This window comes from Balaenoptera physalus, assembly GCF_965194825.1.
Source record: "Balaenoptera physalus genome assembly, chromosome: 5".
Taxonomy (NCBI): domain Eukaryota; kingdom Metazoa; phylum Chordata; class Mammalia; order Artiodactyla; family Balaenopteridae; genus Balaenoptera; species Balaenoptera physalus.
In genome coordinates, this window is record NC_138884.1 from 36,052,606 (window position 1) to 36,075,588 (window position 22,983).

The 22,983-nt window shown below is 37.7% G+C and overlaps 2 protein-coding genes across 5 annotated transcripts in view; one reads left to right on the top strand and one right to left on the bottom strand.

Moving 5' to 3' along the window:
* Positions 1–22,983, bottom strand: part of LRBA (LPS responsive beige-like anchor protein) — a 736,878-nt gene that overhangs the window by 279,078 nt on the left and 434,817 nt on the right. For all 4 annotated transcript variants that reach the window (XM_082463287.1, XM_082463288.1, XM_082463286.1 and 1 more), the window contains exon 40: positions 20,407–20,543. In XM_082463287.1, the coding sequence (XP_082319413.1) occupies positions 20,407–20,543 (137 nt within the window). The remainder of the gene's footprint in view (positions 1–20,406; positions 20,544–22,983) is intronic.
* Positions 15,096–20,399, top strand: MAB21L2 (mab-21 like 2). The gene has a single exon (XM_082463436.1). The coding sequence runs from the start codon at positions 15,302–15,304 to the stop codon at positions 16,379–16,381; it is 1,080 nt and encodes a 359-aa protein (XP_082319562.1). The 5' UTR covers positions 15,096–15,301; the 3' UTR covers positions 16,382–20,399.

The window sequence follows — 22,983 nt, forward strand, 5'->3', positions numbered from 1 at the left end:
ATTATCAATCAATCTACAGGTATTTACTGAGCATGTACTATGTATCTAGTCATGTAATGCTAGCAAATAAATAAGATGATACCTGCGTTTCAATAACTTTTCACATTGGTAGGGTAATAAAGGAAGAGGAACACATAAATAACGACATACAGGAGACAACAAAAATGAAAACATACTAAACTGAGATTGATGGTAACTAGAATATCAGTTCAAAGAATGCTCTCTGTAGGGCGTTACATGATAAATGCAAGGAAGTCAGCCTGAAAAGACAAAGATTTCAGACTGAGGGTCAGTGGGAAACAAAGTTGATTAGGTAGCGTTTTAAAGATTTTAAAGAATAATGACATAATGACAGTCTGTTTTATTCTATTCCTATAAGTAAAAACCTGTCAAGGAAACTAGAATTAAAGCAGGTACTTGACAAAATCACTGAATTACTGAATCACTGTAAAGTTCCCCTTCCTTCCTTTTTTCCCTCCTTTCCGCAAATAGTTATTGAATACGTATTAGCTAGCCCGGAGTGTGTAAGGTGCCAGGAATAAGAAATCATTAAGATGAGGACTATGTCTGGTTTGATGAGAAAAACTTCTGGGTAGATATCTCAGAAGAAAACCAACCAAACTTATTTTCCCAGCATTACTTATTTTCTTTTAAGTGAGTATACTGTATTCTCACTACAACTTAAAGATTTTACAATTTCAAGAGTGTACCAATTGATACATTTATTACATTTTAGATATACATTCATATCAAAAGCAACCATTCCTAAACTCCATCCTGAAAGCGCTAGTCACTTAAAACATACCAAGTGAGGGAGTTTAGGGACCTGAATATAACTTGAGTTTAGGGACCTGAAAAACTTATGCTAGAACTGCACATGAGCCCTCGGATTTAAAATACCCTAGCAGTTCTGTCAGTTGCCAGAAAACCAGTAACAACCAAAAATTAATCCAGGGTGGAAAAAGGGAAAGTGAGAATAATTTAGAAATGCATTAGGGCCAGAAGAATATAACTAACTTCCTCAAGGTAATCCAACATTAATAAGAGCATGTAACCTTGGGCAAATTTCAACCTTCCCGCATCTCAGTTTCTTCATCTGTAAAATGGTGATAATATATATATAGCAACTACCTCAAAGGGTTGTAAGAAAGGATTTTTGAGTTAACATAGGTTAAGATAACCTGTTATGTTAACATAACATAAGCACTTAGAAAAGTGCTTACACACAGTAACTGCCTCATACGTCTTACTATTATTGTAAAAGTATCTCTCCAATATCCAGTTAGTGAACAATAATTCCTGACAAAAGTAAAAAAGAGCTCTAAAAAAGAGGGAGTGTTCAAGAGTAGCACAATAGAAAAACAAGTAGGAAGTCACAGAATTGTGTTAGTGACTTAAGTGTGTTTAGGAAAGGAGAGGTAAACCAGAGGTCACAATAAATGTGTTTAATTTTAAATAAGTATATGAAAGAGAAAAAGAATTATAATCTATATTTAACAAAATTTAGATAACTTCCAATCACTTTACATTACCCTAACAAAAGTTATACTAATAATGAAGAGTATACTTCTTATGATATAGAATATGGAACCCCATCACAATGGTTTCTTCAGCTTGCATAAGTCACAACTGATTGGACACAGTCCCTGTGGGCATGCCATTTCATCCAGACTGGACGGTTCATTAGTCATAATTACTATAACTGTACAGCAGAGACTGCAGTTTTATCTCATCATACATCTTTGATCAAGCTGCTTCAATTTCTGCTTCATCAGCATATGAAGTTACATTACTGGAGTTTTTTATTTTCAATCACAGATTATGCTTTTTTTATCAAAACATATATTTGGTCTTCACATTTAGTAGTGAGGGCCCAGATCTGACCACCGTTTGACCTCTGATACTTTGAAACCACCTAAACACCATGAATCATCAACTGAAATCCAGAACGTTACAGAGAAAATTAAACAAAGAAAAGAACTGACCTGTGTTAAAAGCATAAGATGATTGGACTTATCGACATTGAGACTAACCATATTTGCTGCAGCTTCTCATTAAACATGAAATTGCACACCAGAAGAACACATCATACATATTTATTGTTTTGCACTGTCACTTTGGAAAGACTCATATCACAATTAGTGCTTCTCTCAAACTATGAGCTGCATAAAGAAATTTCCTACGAAGCTTGAAGACAAAATAATGTAGAAGACTGTACAAGAAGGTTAAGGAACAGATGGATAATAGATTTCACTGAACACTAAAGCATAACACTCTTACTTTAGAAAGGAAAATGTTGCCAAAACATGGTTCAAATGCAAAATACTGAATGAAATTGATGTGTCAGGAATTTTTTTCTTCCAAGTTCTACTGGAGAACAATAGGGGACTAAAAGACCTGTCGTACAATTTTCGTGTCTCACTATTTTCATGTGCAAAATGTCCCCACTGTAGGCTGCATGAACAATCATAGTCGACAGTTACATGCAGGCACTGAGGCTGCAAAAATCCCAGAGTAATTAGTGTTGTCTGAATGCAATGACATCTGTGTTCTCATGGTTCTCAAGACACGTCAGGCCAATAAGATGTATATGAAAAAATATGACAAGCATTGCAAATGCCCTTCTGAAAGGTCTTACACTTTGGGGGAAAACTGAAGAAATAACACATGTCATCTTTCTGTGAGCAGTATATTTAAGATTAAAAGATCTAAAAAGATCTTCTGAGTCATTCATTCTCTTTTTGTAACTATAAAGCATTTATTCAGGATACAGCAATTCAGTATGAAAAAATATCTGCTGCATGTTTGTCTCTTTTTAAAACTTTTCTTAAACACAAGTGATTTTGTGCAATGGCAATATATGTGCTCATTCCTGTAAGTAACAAAGTAGGGAGCACATCTTATTAATATTGTTCGATTTTAATTTTAAAATAATATCTCTTAGTACTGGACATAAAACAGCTTAAAGTGTGTTGATAAATGCCTTAGAATTATGTTTGCATTTTTCTAATAATAGAGACTGTCAAACTGATTGCATTAAAAAGCCTTTGTTTTAGGACACCTAATGCTTTTGCTGAGTGGTGTCTATTGCTGAGCCCTCTCTCTGGCTGTAGCAGTATGTTGGAGCATGCACTTGCTCCGAGAAAGACATTAGTCATCATTAACAGAAGCACTGACACCAAATCTAAGTGCCTCTCCACAATGACCAAGTGGCAATCATCTTTCTCTTACACTGTCACTGCTGATTAGGATTTTCTTTCATGAAAATTTAATTTGTCCCCCTTTCTTCAGCTTTTTTTTTTTTTATTCCTGAAAAAACACTGTATTCAGGAAAGACATCAAATACAGCAGAAGAAGCTGCACCAATAATATAGCTAACAATATAAAGATTACAAGATTCCCAGCTAAATATTTTATCTATTCCACCAGAAAAACACAGATTAAGTGAATGATTAATAAACAAGAGGGGGAAAACACTGACTCTAAAAGGAATCTTGCTTTAAGAATCTATAAGCCTCAAAAGGTGACTAAAGCAAGAGATTTGAATAAAATTTCTCTAAATATTAATTACATAAGCCCAAAGCTTCTTTAAAACTAAGACTATCATATTTCCATAGCAGTCATCTTTCACTACACTTCAAATGTGCATTCTCTCATTTCTTAAGAAGGAAGATGGGTATTCACACAGACATGTCACTGCAAACTTAAGAAAATATTTAAGCATCCATACCCTCAGTGTGCATTAACCTGCTGTTGTTAGTTAAAGAAAAAAGGGGGAGGTGATATTTTCAGTTGTATTGGACAAATGAAAATGATTCATGTGGTCAGGCAGGCTACCCCACGGTTAGATGATACTACAGACTTAAACTCTGGTTCTGTACAATATCACAGTGTTAAACAAGATATCATAGCGATAAGTTATTTAAGGAAGTTTTAAAAAACATTTACTTTTCTGTTTTATTTCAATTTGTTTAAAGTTTTCAAAAAATGTAAGCATGTGATAGTTTGCAAGGATCCTGGTACAACCCAAACTCCCACTTCTAGTTATAAATACTATCTTCTCTTTATATTACTTACATTTTGTAACAAAATAGAGACTGGTTTAAATTTAAAATATTTCTCAATTATTTTATATCCCTTTTAGAACATGTGTACTTCTAATCAAAACCTGTTACACTTTTGTGTTTATGTGAATACGACCTACATCTACCTTTAAATGTAAATATCCATATGAAATGCTTTTAAAACAAGTCAGCCTCATTGCTTTTTAAAATTCAGAAGCAACCATAATTCATCAAACTTCAATCATTAAATGTTCAATTCCTGACTATTTTATTGTGAAAAGTAATATAAAACGAATTTGAAGGTCAAATAGTAACTGCTTAGTGGCTAATACCTAACATTTACGAATGGTTCAAGTTTTTTTCTACTTAAAATTAGTCTGCAGTTAAAACATTTAAGAAGAGGTTAGGAATTATAAAGGATTTTAAGAGAATTTCTAACTGCTAAACTTTTATAAGTTCAGAGATATCGTGATTAAATAAGGATCTAGTCTAAATTAAAAGCGAAACCATACAATAATAACCCAACTTAATTATGCTGGCAGAGTATCTTTACAAATGATTAGCTCATTTCTTTATTTCTTAACTAAGTAAACACACTTCTTAAATTCTCAAAAGCTTAAAAGTAAACTCTGATTTTCATAGTTGCACTGACTTTTCCAAATCAAAACTTCAAAAACTTACAACAATATAGTTACTGACTCTATTGCTAGATCCAGTATGTGTTCAAGTAGAGAAGTTTAGCTCTGTAACTTCCACCCCTCAACCTAAACCTCCAAGTCACTTGTCAGTTAAGGGTTGGGCGATTTATTGACCGGCCCTGGATGCATACTGTCAGTGCTGAAGGAAATATGAGAGAGGGTTGTCGCTACTGTTCTGGAGCTCATTGATAATGACATACCTGCCTCTGTCACCCATTACCCATACTACAAACTACTTAGACCTAACTGAAAAATCAATAGCCTACTTGCACTGGTTCCTGTGGCTGCCTCCTTTGATTGTCAGCTCCTGTCTAGGGTCAGCACTTACATGAAAGGGGCTGTGACTGCCTGATGCTTTCAGGACAACCTAACGATATGAAACTAGCCAACAGAACAGTAAATTCTGTCTCTCTGCCCTCCTCATCAATTAGGCTTTGACTAGGCTTGCCTGTAGAAACCTGACCTTTTAAGTTTAGGTGAATATGGACTAGCTGAACACACCATTGCCCTCAGCACTGAGCCAGGAAATCTACTGACAAGTTAAACAAAACAGAAGGTTGTAACTGTCATAATTTGCATTGCACTTTCACGCCAACAAGGGTGTTATCAGTAGGGGCAAGCCCTGGAACACACAACTCCAGCACCCTTAAGCCACGCTACTCATAAATTTTCAAGTGAAGTGAGATAAAACATAAATTCACAAATAGCAATGCCTTTCTCATCTCTTAGTCTTTTAGGTTTGCACTCTGCAAACCCACAGAGTGTCCATCAACAACTCTCTCGGTGGTCACCTGGCACGCCTACTGCATTAACGACAGACTTCCAAAGAACACAAAACAGAAGTAAAAATAACTCAACTATACCCACTGAAAAGGTATTTTAGAGAGAATTTATAATACAGCAGACAGACTGATTGATCTATATCTCAAAATGAGAACAATTAGATCTCAATATGTTGTCTTTTCCTGTCTCACTTCCCTCCCTCCAAAAATACCCACAAGCTCAGACAAATAATAAGTTATCGCATAAGTGAAAGGAGGTGTTGAAATTATTTCCTACCATGCTACTCTGATACAGCATCTTTTACAGTTTGAGGGAAAACTAAGAACATCTGTAAAATAAAAGATGTTAACACTTTTATGCTTGTCAGGTCTTCTGATGAAAACAAGCTAAAAGCATGAGAAAGTAGTATAAAACTTACTTTAGTGACTCATGTTTTGAAAACCATTTCCCTGCTTGGGTCTATCTTTTAACACAACATGAATACGGTAATGTTATAGTTGCTTAAAGCAGTGTCATTTCTCTAAAGAGAAGACTGACCTTTCCTTTTTTTTTAAAATTTTTTTAAGTTAATTATGAACTTGAACTTTATTTGGCTCCACGAACTAATATTTACAGAATAGCTAATCTTAGTGAAAATATCAGAAACACTGAAAGACAATTCAACAATTTGAGAAAAAAAAAACAACAACACACCTGCCAACCTTGTGCACACCTTTAAACACATACGGTTTTGCTGAATATACAAGAATACACAGCCTGTTTCATTTTCATATTTTTATGATCCAACTCCTATCAAAGAATAATTAGTATACTCTTAGAATCTATTCCAACTTGCTAATGGGTTGTCCCTCACAACTGTCTCCAATCTATAATTTGCATTTTTTCCCTTAAGTCTAAAATATGGAATATAACGATTTGTAAGCTTATTCTTTCTGTGATATTTTTCATGTTGAAAACTTTCATATACAATATTAGAACAGCACTGAAATTCTAAATGTGTGCAGAAAGATTTCTGATTTAAAATCAATGAATAAAGACATAAACAACAACTTTAAACATGTTAGGGTAGGAAATTACAGATTTCTGTCTATCTAGAAGAGGTAGAAAAAACTCTTCATCTATCCCCCCATTTAACAATTGAGAAAATAGTGAGTGGAGATAGTGACTTGATCAAGGTCACTCACACGGTTTGTAGCCAAGCTAGGATAAAAATTTAGGGCTTTTTATCCCCTAGACTAATGCTCTTTAATACTATCATACTGTCTCCCTTTCTTTATCTTATCTATGCAGGTAAGCTATGTGACAGCGACAAACTTATATTAAAAAAAATACATAGCTTTGTATCATTTGTTTTAAATTGATGCTACAATTTATAGAAAGTTTTAACTAATTTGAAGAAAAGATTAGATTTGTAGAGCATTTAACCAACAAGGTACTATAGAACAAATAACTATTAGAAATAGAAGATCTAATTAAGTACGGTTGGAACGTTTTACTTATCTAATATGATGATTAACTGTGCATCTGGTAGCCTTTCAGGTCCTTTGTGTGCACCTATCTGATAGCAAAGTGAAAGGGCATGGATAGTGTCTGGTCCCAGCAAGCAAATCATTTGGAAACAGTCATAGCCATAGATCAAAGATTTTTCACTCTATCTTGGCTGATTTAAACCTACTAACCCAGGTTTCGTCTACAGACAAAACCAGTCAGAAAATAAGAGAGTGACTCTTTAGGATCCAAAGATAACAAGGGAAGAGAGAAAGGGAAAACTCAGAAAAGAAACAGACTGGCAGAACCTTGATATACATAGGCCAAGACAGCTGTTTTATATCCTAGCTTTATTTCACATGGTTAAAGGAAAAGTTTCCATTCCTTAGATCATCAAATATTATTTCATTTATACTACACAGATGTCTTCTATACATAGATTAGAGCCAATGAAGGATTTTTGTTGTTGTTATTCAACCACTACCAGGAATCAGAGAAACCTCTCAGCACATCACTTTTACTCTAATTCACAATGTTTAAAGGAAGGAACAGGGTAGATTTTTTTTTTAACATTTTCATTAAAAATAACACAAGCTTATTAAAAATTTCCTGTAATCTTAGCAGAAGATTGATGCAAAATTACTACTACTAATAATATTATAGATGGAGTGCTGCAGAACCTGTATATTTCAAGAGAAACTAAGATGTTTAAAAGGGCTAGTTTTCCTGAAGTGTAACAAAAACTTACCTACGATATGCTTAACTGATCATTTTAAACACAGGCCCACAAAATGTCTCGTATGGCCTGAAAGAAATATGGAATGTAACACCAAGTCTTATATTTTGAACTAAGTACAGCTCAGTACAGGCATAATCTACATCCCTAATCTCAATCATCTGTTTTGTAAATGTCTGGCACTGATGGCAAAGGAAAGTGGAAATGGGAGTGGGAATGGCTCTGAAATTCCAAGAAACATATTCTACATGTGAGTCAGTAGTATTATCTTATTAAACTAAGGATACCACATCTTCTTTAAAGCATAAAATTCAATGTTCCGAATGGAAATGAATGAAATTGAAATCAAGAGCCTTGATTTATTTAGCATCAAGTTTAATACCAATAATCCTGATTTTCTGTCTATTCTGTGGAAGTGATATTAAAGACCAGTAAAATTTGTTTCTCAAAGGTGGAGGAGACACAAATAATAATCCACTAATTACATAATCATCCCGTAAATAGTTAAGAGTTGGCTTCTACTAAAAGCACCCTTTCATTTGTTGAAAATTATAGTGAGTCATGAAAGCCAAAGTTATTAAACAGAAAAAATATAATATATACCTCATAGTATGTTAATAAGTTAAAATTGTTAAAAAGGAAGGAAAGAAGACAGAAAGGTAGACTCTTATTTAACTTCTCAGAACAACTCTTCAACTGTCGTACAGCAATAAAGGAATGTGACTACTACAACTCAAAACTGTGTTTCTCTAAAATGAGAAAAAGCTAAATGTTTCTTGGTAAAGTCAAAAGACATAAATGAAAATATAGTAAATTCAATCAATGAAAAATACTTGCTGAATTAACTCAGATTGTCTTAACACTGTATATCCTAGCTCAATAATACAAGAGTATTTACATTTCAGTCAGGCTAAAAGCTGCTCACTTCCATTCTCCTGAGTACAAGTTCTTTGCTCTATCACTGTCCATTTTGATGATATTAGCTTATGTATAGCTTAATAAAGTACTCATATACACAGCTGGTACTAAACTTGGGGAAAACACAAACATCTATTGTACTTTCAATTCTCTCATCCTACTAAATTATACAAGAATTAGACTTGTAAAAGTTTAATAGGTGTAAATATCACTAATCAAATACATTATCCAAGGTAACCCAAACAAACTTAATCCCACAAAACAATATTCAAAAGTACATAAAAGCATTTATTTTTCAGTACAGTTTGAGGCTTAGTAATGCAAAGTTAAAGCCATTGCTTTGACCTTACAGAACATCAAGTTCAAACTGTTCAAATGACAATACCCTTGGGTTACCAATCAAAGTGATTACAAGGTTTGGGGGTTTTTCAGTTTTTTTTTAAAGCTATTTTGTGAAAGAAATTAAAAAAACAACTTGTTTTAGCAGCATGATTGACCATTTAAAATTAACAGGCACTATGGTGAACTGCTCAAAGAAAACATTCTATTACTGATTATTCTCTGATTGGTTCCAGAATAATAATTATCAATAGCTTATAAGCAATTTCTATGATACTTAGGAGATTTGGAAAATTAGATCATTTGACAGAGAATGGAAGAGAATGCGGCTTTACTCTGACTTTTAATACAATGTGCATAGTATAATCCTGACAGTTGGTGCTGTTAAAGCTTCTTACAGATAGTTTAATATAATTACTTCAATAAAATTTCATCAACTAATACACTAACAAATTGTGTTTGGGTTATTTACTTTTCTTCTTGTTTTTACTGGAATAGTTCTTAAATTCAGAGAATTTAATCGTTATTTATTGCCCTTTACATCTTGACCCCCTAAAACAGAATTTTTTTCTTAAAAAATATTTTTATAAATATATTGAATGATTAAGCATATAAGAACCAAACATTTAGCAACTGTACAGATATTTTAAAGTTAGATTTTAGAGGATAAGAATATATACAGGTAAACACGTGGTCTTTTGTTTTCCAAAAAGTATAAATCCTTCAGAGAGTTGATTTTTTTAAGTCAATAACCTGATTATTTTTTGAATAATTCTAAAATGTTTTCCTGGAAAACAAAATCATATAATCTAAAAATCTGTATACTCTTTAGGAAAGATGACTGAAATACTGTATGCCATTTCTAGAGATAATTAATGGATATCTTTTAAGTCTCAGTGATATGATAAAGTAAAAACTGCACTGAAGTTTAACTCAGTAAGCACATTGCTAAGTAAAGATCAGCAAAAAATAAAACAGTTTAAGCATTTTGTATTCTCTGGAAATGTAAACAGGATTATAACTGTCAGATGTACAGAAGCACTGACTGCAGCCATTAGTTTGGTTTTGCTTCTGAGAAACACAACATGAACTACTGAATCATTTCTGTTCAAATCCATACGTTCCCTGCAGCAGCTCAAGCTTCATCAGCAGTGCAAGAATGTATAAAAATGACAGGCAAAGAGCATGAGTTTTCTTTTTTCTCTCATACTGTTTGCCTGTAAATGGAAGACAGGGTTCTTTCTCAAAGCACTTAAGCTGAGGATGTTTAAGTCAATTGCTGAAAGAAAATATGACTGAATTCTCTATGCAAGAAAGTATCATAATTGGAGAAACTGAAAAAAATCAAGTACTGTGTTATTATCCTAGAATAACATATTACAAGATTAGCATTCTAACTTAGTTGCCCATTATTCTTCAACTAGAAATATTTTCAGTTTTTTAAGTATTTTGTCAACTCATCACCTTATTTTAGCGCCATTCATAAAGTACCTGGTTCTGCTTCTAATTTTAAATATAAAAAGGTGTTCAAATTAAAATACACACATTTTCTTTCAAAAACATCGTACTTGTATAAATAGTTAACATTTTGATTTCCAAGTTCCTGTACCCAGAAGTGTTTCACTGAAAAAGGAAATTCAATTAATAATTAAAAGTTTATTTAACAACGATCAAGTAAAGATAGGATCTAATGTATGATCTGGCTGCTCTTCTGGAGCTTAAACATTCACATTTTTCAAAAACTAGCACAGTAATTTCTGTAACTTGACTCAATTTTTTTAAGGAAATGGGAACTTTTCAGACTGAAGTTTAAACATACATAGTTTATAGTAACTAAAAACATGCCCACCTCACTATCATCATCTAAATGCTCATAAATGTTCCTAAGTGTAAGGACGGTGAAGGTAAATCCTAGAGAAGGCTGAAGGTTATGGGCTTCATGAAATCCAACAAAATATTCAAATCACACCCTGAATGTCCTCTTTCTCTTTTTAGTAATGTCTGTAGTCAGACCAACATGATAGGTCTGGGCAGAAGCATGCTGATGTTGGCACTGCCTAAACCAAACAAACAAGATGTTTAACAGTCACATAAAATGTCCTGCAGCCTCCCTAATGAATTTGTCAAGGACCATCAGATTTCGCTCCCCCTCTTTTGCCTCATTAACTCAAGTATGATGAGACGGATTATAACAAGAGAATACAGATCAATCGGTCTGAAGACTTGAAGTGGCTTTTAGCCTCTAGAGTTTCTTTCTCTCACTTGGTCTCCTTTAATAGAATACGGTATCTCCTGCAGAAGGGGCTGCCACTTCGTTTTAATACACCATCAAGGAGCTGCTGATGGACTTCTATACTAACATACATAAAAGCAGAGGTGACAGGGGCTCTTCAATTACAGCCTCCTCGGATACCGTTTCCCCCTTCAATTATTCAACCAGAGGAAGAGCGGATCCGCAAACACACAGCTGAAGCAGCTCTTAGAGCAGAGGCAGCCAGAGTGAGTTGGGGTGGGGGAGGGGAAGGAAGGGAACCAGCAAGAGGGAGCATTATTTGCTGGAAGTGTTTAAGTTTATTGCTCAAATGATGTTTCTAATTAGTACCACGGCAATAAATTAAAGTCGCCTTTGTTTAACTGATTTATTATTTACTAGAGCATCTACCTTGGACAGGGTAAATTGGTAATGAATTGTTTTTAAATCAAAACATTTGTAACATTTTATCATTCCCTCGGCCTCAGTACGTAAAAGTGGAGAAGCGAGGGGACAAGGGTGGGACGAAGCTTGGTCGTGCTGACAAAGCAGGGAGGAGAGGAGGAGCGGGGTGCCGGGCAAGTGGTGGCGCCAAGACCCGCGTGGCCAGGGCCGCCCCACCCGAGAAGGGCGTGCGGACGGAGGGCGCTGGGCGCCTGCCCGCGGGCGCGGGAGCGCGGAGGAGGGATGACGCCGTCACCCCGGGGCCTTCTGCAAACACTCACTCCCTGGGGCGTCGCGGGCCCGGCCGGTCCACGCGCGAGGCCTCAGCGGCTCCGACCGGGGGCGAGGATCGAGGGTCGGGGCGGGGGAAGGGAAGCTCCTCACCCTCTCACCCCGCCACCAGTCTCCGCCCAGTAACTGCCCTCGGGAGAAGCCGCGCGGGACCCTCTTCTGGCGTTCCCACCACTCCCCGCCGCAAAGTGCCCCTCCTGCCAGGAACAGTTCCCAGGGCGCCGCTGTGGCCTCGTGGCCAATCGCCGGGGTGCCGGCAGAGCCTGGGCGTCCCACACGCGCGGACCCTGAAGGCGCCGGCTCGCGTCCGTCCGCCTGCAGCCCGGGGTCCGACGCCAGCCAGCCGCACGCACGCCGCAGCCCGCGGCCGCCCGCGCCGCTGCGACTCCCGAGAAGTCACTACAGCTCTGCGTGCCGGAGTCCCGCGGACGCGACCGTTCGTCTCAACTCCTGGCCACTGAAGACATACCTGGCAACAAATGCGACTCGATGAAAAGAAGGAAAAAAGGACAAAGTTCTTTAGGAAGAGACATGTAGCTACGAGAGTGAAGGGGTGACAAGATACCAGTGGTCTGCACCAGATGTGTAAGAACGAACCAAGGAGGTCCAAGCGTCTGACATCAAGTACCTGAGGAAACAAACTTTCCCTATGCTACTGAATTCAGGTTCATCTGGTTCAGCCTTAAGACAGCAAGTCAAGCCTTCCCACGGGGTTTTGCAAAAGCCGCACACCAGGTTTCGCAAAATGAAGTCTTCGCACAACCGGCTCATAGATTTTCTTTGTTACAGCATTATCGGAGTACATAACGTCCAAACTCTAACTAAAAACATTCCCATCCACTTGATTTGTCTTAAAAAGACTCAGAATCCACACACCTGAGGTTCAAACATAAATTCTAAGCAAATCAGAAACACTGTTAGAGCTCTTTCAACCAAAAGTACCTAAAGGCTACCATGGTACAGCTCTAAAGTATAATACATATACTAAAAGCACATGCATGAGTTTCACTGAAATGCCAAGGGAGGAGTGAAGCCATCTGTGTAATCAATAACAGGATAGTTATAGATTTTTGCAGCAGTGAAGTCTTTTAAAAGCAAGAGTCAATTATGAAAATAAAATGAGTTTACAAGTGAAATTCTGTACTGCCTGAAAATATACTCAAAATTAGACTTACAACATTAACATTTGAAGAAAACTTTAAATCAGGTTCATATTTACTTCCCTTCATTTTTAGTAAGTTTAAAATAATTTTAGTGGCTTATTTTAAAAGTATATCCAACAAAATTTTACCATATATAAATCTGCACCATTTCTCACAACTTAAACATATTTTCTCTCTGATAACAAGTTACTCCTTGTAACAATAAAGTAATAACATTAAATATATCTGAATCTTAATTATGAAGTAATTATCAAACAAGGTGCTTGTACCATTTTTGCCCTGCCTCATTTTTCAACAGCATACGGAAATTACTGAAAAGAGATTTATGATTATAAACTCTCACCCCATGTCCACTCCCCCCACCCCCCAACTGGCGCACATATACAGCAATTGCTCTGGCTCTTGGCAACAATGGGAGGGGAGGGGAAGAAAAGGGAGGAAGACTTTACCTAAGGAAAAAATCTAGAAAAATTCAGGTCCTTTCCCAGATTTCCCTTCCTCCTCCCATTTGCCTTCAAGCGAAAGTAATTTTGTTAGCGTTTGCACCTTCTTCACAATGTTGATAGAAAAAAAAAAAAAAGTGAACCTTTCTGAACCACTGCTACTCTCCCTTGAGTCATTCCAGCCATCTCCAAGAAGTCCCTTCTCTATACACTCTCTTTTTCTTCCTTGCAATTGATAAGAGAGGAGGATAAAGAAGAGGGGGCTGCAAAATGTGTGTGAGCATTTGACTTCTACTATCTCCTCCTATTTTCTTACTTCTCTCTTTACCCCCTTTCTTTATCAAGTGCAGCGGTGGCTGCTACCGTTTGCCAAGCATGCCTGTCTTCTCTCTCGGATTGGCTAAAGCACTGACAGCTCCGACAGCGATTGTAGGAACTGAAGCTCCACCCCCCTCATGATGGCCCAGGACCATTCATAAACTAAATAACTCCAGGAAACAGCAACGAGAGAGAGAGAGAGAGAGAGAGAGAGAGAAAGAGAGAGAGGTGCTGGGGGGTGGGGTAAGAGAGAGAGAGAGAGAGAAAGAGGGAGAGAGGGAGAGAGGGAAAGAGAAAGGGAGGGAGAGAAAGGAAGGGAGGGGGAGATAGAGGAAGAGAGATTAGGAGGGAGAGGGAAAGAGAGAGAGAGACATCGGAGGGGAGGAGGGAGAGGCGACTCAGAAAGTGGAATCTGCACAAGCAACCTAAAGGGGGAGGAGAAGAAAAACCCTTGAATCGTTATAACTAAACCCCAGATGCAACGCAAGCAACGACTTCGTCACACTAAAATAGATTTTGTGACCGCCAAAATTATAAATTACGAAGCAGAAATGAGTATCAAACAACTTCCAGCGGTTTGCACCTAGAGAAAGACAAGACGAACGCACTGCAAACAAACCAACCCAGTCCAAACAACGCCTCCAGTAGGAAAAGAGGAAAACCGCTACAAGAGGACCCCCTGAGAAGAGACCAGACCTACACGCTGGGAGTGCGGGGCATCTGCGAACCTCTGAGTGTGCTGCGGACTGAGTTGCACTTCGCCGCTCTCTGGACATTAATTACACCCTTCACCTTCCATTTGGGGGAGGGTGAGGAGAAAAGCACTCACCCAATCTGAATAAAGAAGTGCTACCACCGTGGGAGAGAAGTTTAAGAATGAAACACTGAATGTTTCGCTTTTATTTTTAAATTTACTTTGGCATTTAAAAGACCTCATTTCCAGATTTCTGGGCCATCTCCGCTGCAGACGTCTAAGCCTAACCTCTTGGTAACCTGAATTTTTCTCTCTCACCCTGTCTCCCCACCCCCCTCCCTTCATCTCGCCCGCAGGCACATCTTTATTTCACTTATCAAGAGAAAGCAAAAAACTCGCAGCAGGTACTTTTCTTTTTCAAAGATCATCTTTTTTTTTTTTTTTTTTTTCCTTATTTTCTGGAGAAGAAAAAAGCTTTCAAAAGAGGGGAAGGAAAGAGCTAGACGGCTGAAGCATCAGCTGGGCAGCCCAGGTGGAGACAAGAGTGAAAGTGGGGCTTAGGGGAGCGCAGCGCCTCTTTCGCAAGCCGCAGGGCCACCACCAGCGCGTGAGCCTTGGATCCCTCAACGTACTGCGAGACGCCGGTGTACAGCCCGGACCTGTGCCCCAACATGATCGCCGCTCAGGCCAAGCTGGTTTACCAGCTCAATAAATACTACACTGAGCGCTGCCAAGCGCGCAAGGCGGCCATCGCCAAGACCATCCGAGAGGTCTGTAAGGTGGTCTCGGACGTGCTAAAGGAAGTGGAGGTGCAGGAGCCTCGCTTCATCAGCTCCCTGAGCGAGATCGATGCCCGCTACGAGGGGCTGGAGGTCATCTCGCCCACAGAATTCGAGGTGGTGCTCTACCTAAACCAGATGGGCGTCTTCAACTTCGTGGACGACGGCTCGCTGCCCGGCTGCGCGGTGCTCAAACTGAGCGATGGGCGGAAGCGGAGCATGTCTCTCTGGGTCGAGTTCATCACAGCGTCCGGCTACCTCTCGGCGCGCAAGATCCGCTCACGTTTCCAGACGCTGGTGGCTCAGGCGGTGGACAAGTGCAGCTACAGGGATGTGGTCAAGATGATCGCGGATACCAGCGAGGTCAAGCTGCGCATCAGGGAGCGCTACGTGGTGCAAATCACTCCGGCGTTCAAGTGCACCGGTATCTGGCCTCGCAGTGCTGCACAGTGGCCTATGCCCCACATCCCCTGGCCCGGCCCCAATCGGGTGGCGGAGGTCAAGGCCGAAGGGTTCAACTTGCTCTCTAAGGAGTGCTACTCGCTGACCGGCAAGCAGAGCTCTGCGGAGAGCGACGCCTGGGTGCTGCAGTTCGGAGAGGCTGAGAACCGCCTGCTGATGGGCGGCTGCCGAAACAAGTGTCTCTCGGTGCTGAAGACGCTGCGGGACCGCCACCTGGAGCTGCCTGGCCAGCCGCTCAATAACTACCACATGAAGACGCTGCTGCTGTACGAGTGCGAGAAGCACCCGCGGGAAACGGACTGGGACGAGGCGTGCCTCGGAGATCGGCTCAACGGCATCCTGCTGCAGCTCATCTCCTGCCTGCAGTGCCGCCGCTGCCCTCACTACTTTCTGCCCAACCTCGACCTTTTCCAGGGCAAGCCCCACTCGGCCCTGGAGAGCGCTGCCAAGCAGACCTGGAGGTTGGCCAGGGAAATTCTCACCAATCCCAAAAGCCTGGACAAACTATAGGGTGCTGGGGACTGCTTGAAAAGCGACACAAACGGGAATGCTCTCAAACACACAACACACAACTCGGCGACAAACCGCGGAAACTCCAGACACAGACTTTTATGTAAGCCACCTACGAGAAACGGGAACCAGGCAGAAGACTTCCTTAATTAACAAGCAAACAAAAGGAGAGCAAACCAACCAAACACACAAAATCACATTCTTGCACAAAAGTGATCCTTTCCTTCCAAACAATGTGAATTTAAAAGGTCACACAACAGAAGCAATCGGGCTTTGCCACAACAAAATGAAACCCAAGGTACATTTTCAATCAAAATATAGTAGTTTCTCCCTTTTCCTTCTCTCCCCCTCTTCTTTCTCTGTCTCTGTCTCTGTCTCTGTCTCTCTCTCCAATTTGTTTTGGGTTGCCTGAATGTTGTCACCAAGTGAAAAAAAGTATTTAATTATATGTAAAATTTCTCTTTTAAACAAAGTTTTGCTGATGTTAAATGTATCTCAGTGCCAATGTCAGATGTGCCCCTCCCTCTCCCGCACCTCTTCCCTCACCCTAAGCAGTCTTGTTGAAAACAGTAATAAAAATATTACTTTACATTGTAAATGACTGTTTGTGGATTGTTCTTAAATGAAGGAAGGTGAGATCACAATTTATTATTTACAATATAAAGATGTGAACTTGAGGAATGCAAGAAGCTTCCATTTTAACTCTAGTTCGCAAAATTTACAAAAGCAGCACATTCTGTAGATTTAACGATTCAAGTTCCCACCAAAATCTTTAGAAAAGAGAAAATATTAATTTTACACAACTATAATATATGTTTGTTCTGTAGATTTTAAGACTAAAAGTAATATCTTATTTCACACTTGAAAGAACAGATTTTGTATGGAAGAACTGATTTTGATCCTAATTTTTAAAAGAAAAGTTTTTTCACATTATAAATTAAGATATCTGCTCTCTCATGCCATCATCTAAAAAAAATGCACTCTGAGTCTGAATTATAAAAGAAACATTTATGGATCTTTTCTGAATAGTTAACACAATGAGTTATACTCATCCTTCAATCATTTGTCCTCTTCAAGTTTTAAATAAGAAAACTTAACAATTAAATCAGTAACATTAAAAGAGGATAAAATGGATATAGCGATATTCCTTTTCCCCAGCAAATGGCGATATGAACAATCCAGATTTATAAATTACTTCACGTTTCTAAATGGCTAGGTATAAATGCTGTAACTATGATCATTTTTTAATCAAAGTCCCAGAATTATTCAGAAGTAGCTTATAGGCAGTTTAAATAAAAAAGGTTTTAATACTATTTTATGACCAAAGAAAAATTAAATATAAGAAAAGTATGTTCCTCCTCTTTCTGCTTTTCTAAGGTAACAATCCAGTGTATTCATTTCAATGTTTCAACTTTAACAAATGTTTCTTTTTAATATAAGGAAATATCTGATTACAAAAATAAAATAATTAGTAAAACTGAAAGCATCCCAAAGGAACTGGTTCCTCTTCTTTAGGCTGGAGGTAACTATACTCCATTAGATATGTTAATGAGAGGCACAGGTACCGAATACATGTCAGATGTTACCCTTTAATATTTAAAATTTATTCTTTGAATTAGCCCATTTTTTTTTTAACTTACTGAGAAAATCCAGGAATGAGAGATACAAAGAAAAATGTGCTAAAAAGCAATTTTAAAGATCAGAGGAAGAAGTCTGAGTGGGGGAGGCAGTGTATGGAGGGATGAGCAGCAGGATAGCAGAGGTGGATGAAAAACAAGGAAGCTGCTCAGAGCTCTGGTGCCTAGTTCACTTGATAAAACAGGCTGAAGTTTTAAGATTCCTAGGTAAAAATTCCATAGTAAAAATAGTTCTGAGTTAGAAATATAAACTGTGATCTTATCAGTTCTGAAATCATCTCTACTCTTTCAACCTATACTATATCTTTTTCAGGTCTCTCTTCCTGCAGATGTAGAATAAACGCACTGTAATACTAACTGGTTCAGACAAATATACTAATTTTTTGAATAATACAAATGAACTTATTCTCTAGGGAAAATGTTCTGATTTTTAACAACAATTTCAAAGCAAGTAGTAGGTGCTTACATTTACAAAGAAATTACTTAAGGGTACAGTGTTCCGTTTAAAAGATATAAATGACATTTTAAAATGACCATTTTTTCACTCACAGAAGTATTTAAAGCATTGGACACGTCTCTTCCTCCAACTATCCCAGAGAAAAAGTTTTAAGTCTTGACAAGGAGAAATAAAAATTCCCCAATTCAATATCTTTTTTTCCATCCTTATTTAATTTAATGCAGGCATCACCAACAAAAAAAGAAAAACACTCCAGTATCCTCATTTACAAAATACCTTAAAAGCACCAACGTCTATACAAAATCAAAAATTCTTCCAATAATGGGCTGAAAAAATTTTGAGAATATAAATTAGCAAAAGTTTTGATTTCTGTAACATTAGGCAGGTTGCAGCGGTACAGACCATTTCTGTGTCTAGGCTCAAAGGTCCTGTATTGCACAAGCAGCAGGGAAAAAAATTAATTTAATGATGCTGCACAGAATAAGATCAGACAGAAATAGAAGTTGTAACTTTCCCCAAAAGGAGTCAATAACTTCACAAAGATTGGCAGGGATTTTAATAACGAGGACAGTTCATTAGATATGTTTAAAATAAATCACATTTTAGATTTTAAGCCATGTATGTCTAAAAGCATAATAGAATAGTATTCTGAATTAAATTTCGGCCTAACTCACAAATAACCATAAATTAGAGAGTTTGAGTAATTCTGGTTACCTACCTTTCCTAAAGAAACTAAAATACATTTTCAGACATTTCAGCCATACAACAAAGTAGAAAATTTTTCTAGCTGATATAATTTCAGAATTAAAGTTTTCTCTACATTGGATTAGCTACATTCTCAAACTCAAAACAATCAGTTCCAGCACAGACTTCCTTTCATATAGTCTACCAAGTCCAGTCTTAATAAAAGCAGCAGTGCTGAACCCAAGTGCTAAAAACATGCATAAGACAAGATGTGATTTGTTTGTAAAGTTTTTCATAAAATTATAACATTTTCATTATGAATGACTTTGAAATACTTCTAAGTCACTAAAATTTAATAATTCACATGATTCCAAAATCAAAGAATTTCCTACCAACAAACTCAGAAAAAAAATTACGTGTGTGTGTGGACATACACACACACACACACACACACACACACACACACACACACACACACACACTAGCTAACAGCCTGTAAAAGAAATTACTCCATTTTTTAAAACCTCTTCTCTTTCTACAGGTTGCTTATTTTGCTAATTTTAAAAGAGACTCAGAACAAATTCTACCATTCACTTTCATGAAATAAACCTAATTTTGGCTTTATGGCTATGCCACAAATGTCTCTTAGTAAAATAAAGTTGCCAAGGTCTGAAAAGTAATCAGAAATACATTTTAAAAGGGAAATTACATTTTCATTTAAGAATAGGAATTTATGCGGTACCTTGTAAAATCGACTACAGGTAATGGGAAAAAGAGGTATCTCACACATACAAGTCATGCTTGCATGCATGTCAGAGTACTAAGTCAGGAGGACAAAGCAAGGAGAGTGATATATTGGTATTATATCCAGAAAAATATAAAGGCTAAACAAAATAATTCCACTCTCAATCTCACTGAATTTTGTAGCTTAATTCACCCTGGACCCTTTGAGGCAAAATATATTTTATAGACGATATTCCCTGAGGTTCTCCCCCCACCCCTGAATGAGCTAATGATAAATGCAATTAAATGGAAACTGTTTTTGAATCTAAATGAACTTCAATAATCTAACTAGCTGGTAAGGGATTCATAAGCTAAAGGAGATAGTTGCCTTGCATATAGGCAGAAGCAATTCATCAAGAAATTCCAACTATTTCTATCAGTTTATTAATGTCAGTCCTACCCAACAGCAGCCCACTTTCCCATCATAAAAAAAAAAAATCATAAAAATGAAACCCATTCCTCACCTTGGGGTCACTTTTCTTGAAGTTAGGGTCTTCTTCATCCACCTCAAAATAGAGTTCGGAGGAGGTGACAGAAAGAGTGCCCTTTACTACAACAGAGGGGGCCACAAGCTGAGCTGGTGTGCTCAGGCTAACAGGACCTGCCAAAAGGAAAAGACAAGCCAAACAAGTTGGAATGATATTTTTCAAAAAATTAAGTGGATTCAGGCAGAAATTTCATTTAATTTTAAATTCTCACCTCTAGCACCAAATTGCCTGCTTACCCCTTTTACACTTACAAATTCTGTCCACCCCAAATCTCCCTCTGAAAATGCAAAGTTAGGGTTCTCATACTAAGAGATCTATAATAGGCGGTTAATGATAACAGTAAACTAGGATTCAATTATTTTATAGGGAGTCGGCCTAGCTTTGGTCTAATCTCCTGGTTAGAAGGTGACTCTGCCTAAATAAGTCCATCCACATTCCATTTAGAAAACAAGCCTCAGGCTACCAAACAACATAGAAAAACAACCAGGAGCAAGGAAGACTCAATAGGCTTCCAAGGCCAGAGGTTAGCTTAGAGTTTGGCTGAGGCATGATTACAAAAAGATTACTAGCTTATTAATGAAGTGAGAAACGTTAAACCATATTCTCTGATAAAGATTTTGTGCCAGGTTGGCACAAAACCTCTTCCATAACAACTTTACCCCATGAAAGATTGGTAAAAATACTTCTTTTCCAAGCCTGCCTTTCCATTGTTCAATATTGTTCAATGCGTCCAAATCTAGTATTAGTGTAGTTCAGGGACTCTGGGAGTAAACAGCTGGAGGGTGGGTTTCCAAGTGAATGAATTTTTATTGGAATAATCAAATCTCCACAGGGCTTATCAAAAAGACAAATCAGCCTGCTACTGAAAACAATAGAGTCACTATAGATAGACGAGCATAAAGTATATTAGAGCCAAACCTAAAATAAGGACTAAAAATAATAATTATACATACACATATTTATGTAGAGAGAGATGTAGAAAGTTTTTGAAATCCCATGTAAATTCCTCATTGTAAAAATCCGATAGGTGACGAAAACAGCAAGACAAGATTGGCATTTATAGTTCTGAATTAATATAGTGCCTATAAACACGGTACACCTATTCAGGTAATCAATGGGTGAATAAGTGTTTCAAAATTCAGATGAATTGACATTTCCATCGATTGTTAGAAGGGTGTTGGTCCTTAATCTCACATCAATCTTAATGTGTGCCAGCGGGACAATAGGACGGATGCTCTGCAGAGATCAGAGCAGGTTCTGCCCTCTATTCCCAGTGTACAAATACATTGTGTTTGCAGATGGGCAGCAGATAACTGCAGAACAGCCATGATTTCCCAAAGCTCATCCCTATAAATGGATGAAATAAGCAGCTATGTGTTCTTTTGCTGTCTCCTTTGCCCTCCGTACATTAGCATGTAATCCTGAGAAGAAATAACATTTTTTCAATCATTCTCAGACATTCAATTACAGGGTAAGCAGACAGCTGCAGGAGCTAGGGCAGCCTAGGTCCTACAGAAGACCCCTGACAATTTCCACTTCATTTCTAACCCACACCACTTTATTAGTGTGGATTACTTCTTAATCCTATTTCCATTGTCAAGATTATATAATTAAACTCCCCTTTCACCTCTATTACTGTATGAATGTATTACTAGTAGCAAGAATAGAAGCAAAATAAAGGAGGAGGAAATGAGTAAATGGATGTGAAGGAAAAGACCAGAGAATAGCAGTGTCCACCTTACTCTCTACTCCTGCCCCAAATCCCTTAACAGTAAGCTCCTATTAATTTTATTTTACTTTACAGAGAGATTTACAGCCATCAGAGAAGATGCCATCATCTGTTTTTGCTTTTCATTATCATTCATTTCATGGTTGTGGATATGTCACTAAATAAAAGATTTTTCATGCCTTTAAAATTATCAAAATAGTAGATTATGTAACTTTCATCTACAGAAGCTGTAGAATCTTTCAGACTTTCCTCCTTGAGGGACAGAGCCACAGGCATTAAAGAAAAAAAAGGCATTTAATGAATGACTAAAATTTCCAGTTAAACAAGAGAATTTTTCCCATAAGGGAAGTAAAACCGAAAATCTGCAGAGCGCAAATCAAAAATTGCTACATCAGATAAAATATGTGAATCCTGTGAAAAGCCATAGCATTCTTGGAATGGATTTTTTGAGAGAGTTAAATGTATATGCAGCATGTTCCCTAAGACCTGTATATCAAAGCAAATAGCTCATCTACCTCCAAGCTTTATTTACAAAGCAATTGGCATAATTTTACTTACAGCTCTCATGTTGTAGAGATTAGGTAATTCCCATCAGATGGGTGAAGCAAGTTTGTTTTGTTGTTGCTGTTTTTGTACTTTTTTTCTTTTTCAGTAAAGATTATTCATAAAAGAAAAAGATGAGTAGGGTAAACAGAATAGAAAAATGACAGGGAAACTATTGAAGATTGGGGGGAAATCTTTGGAAGAACAAAAACAGTCTTCATTTAATGTAATTGTGGGTGTAAAGCTGGTAGTCCTGCTTTTTCAGGCAGAGCTGAAAAACT

Coding starts and splice junctions, on each gene's coding strand:
- MAB21L2 (XM_082463436.1), top strand. CDS start 15,302: ATGATCGCCGCTCAGGCCAAGCTGGTTTACCAGCTCAATAAATACTAC.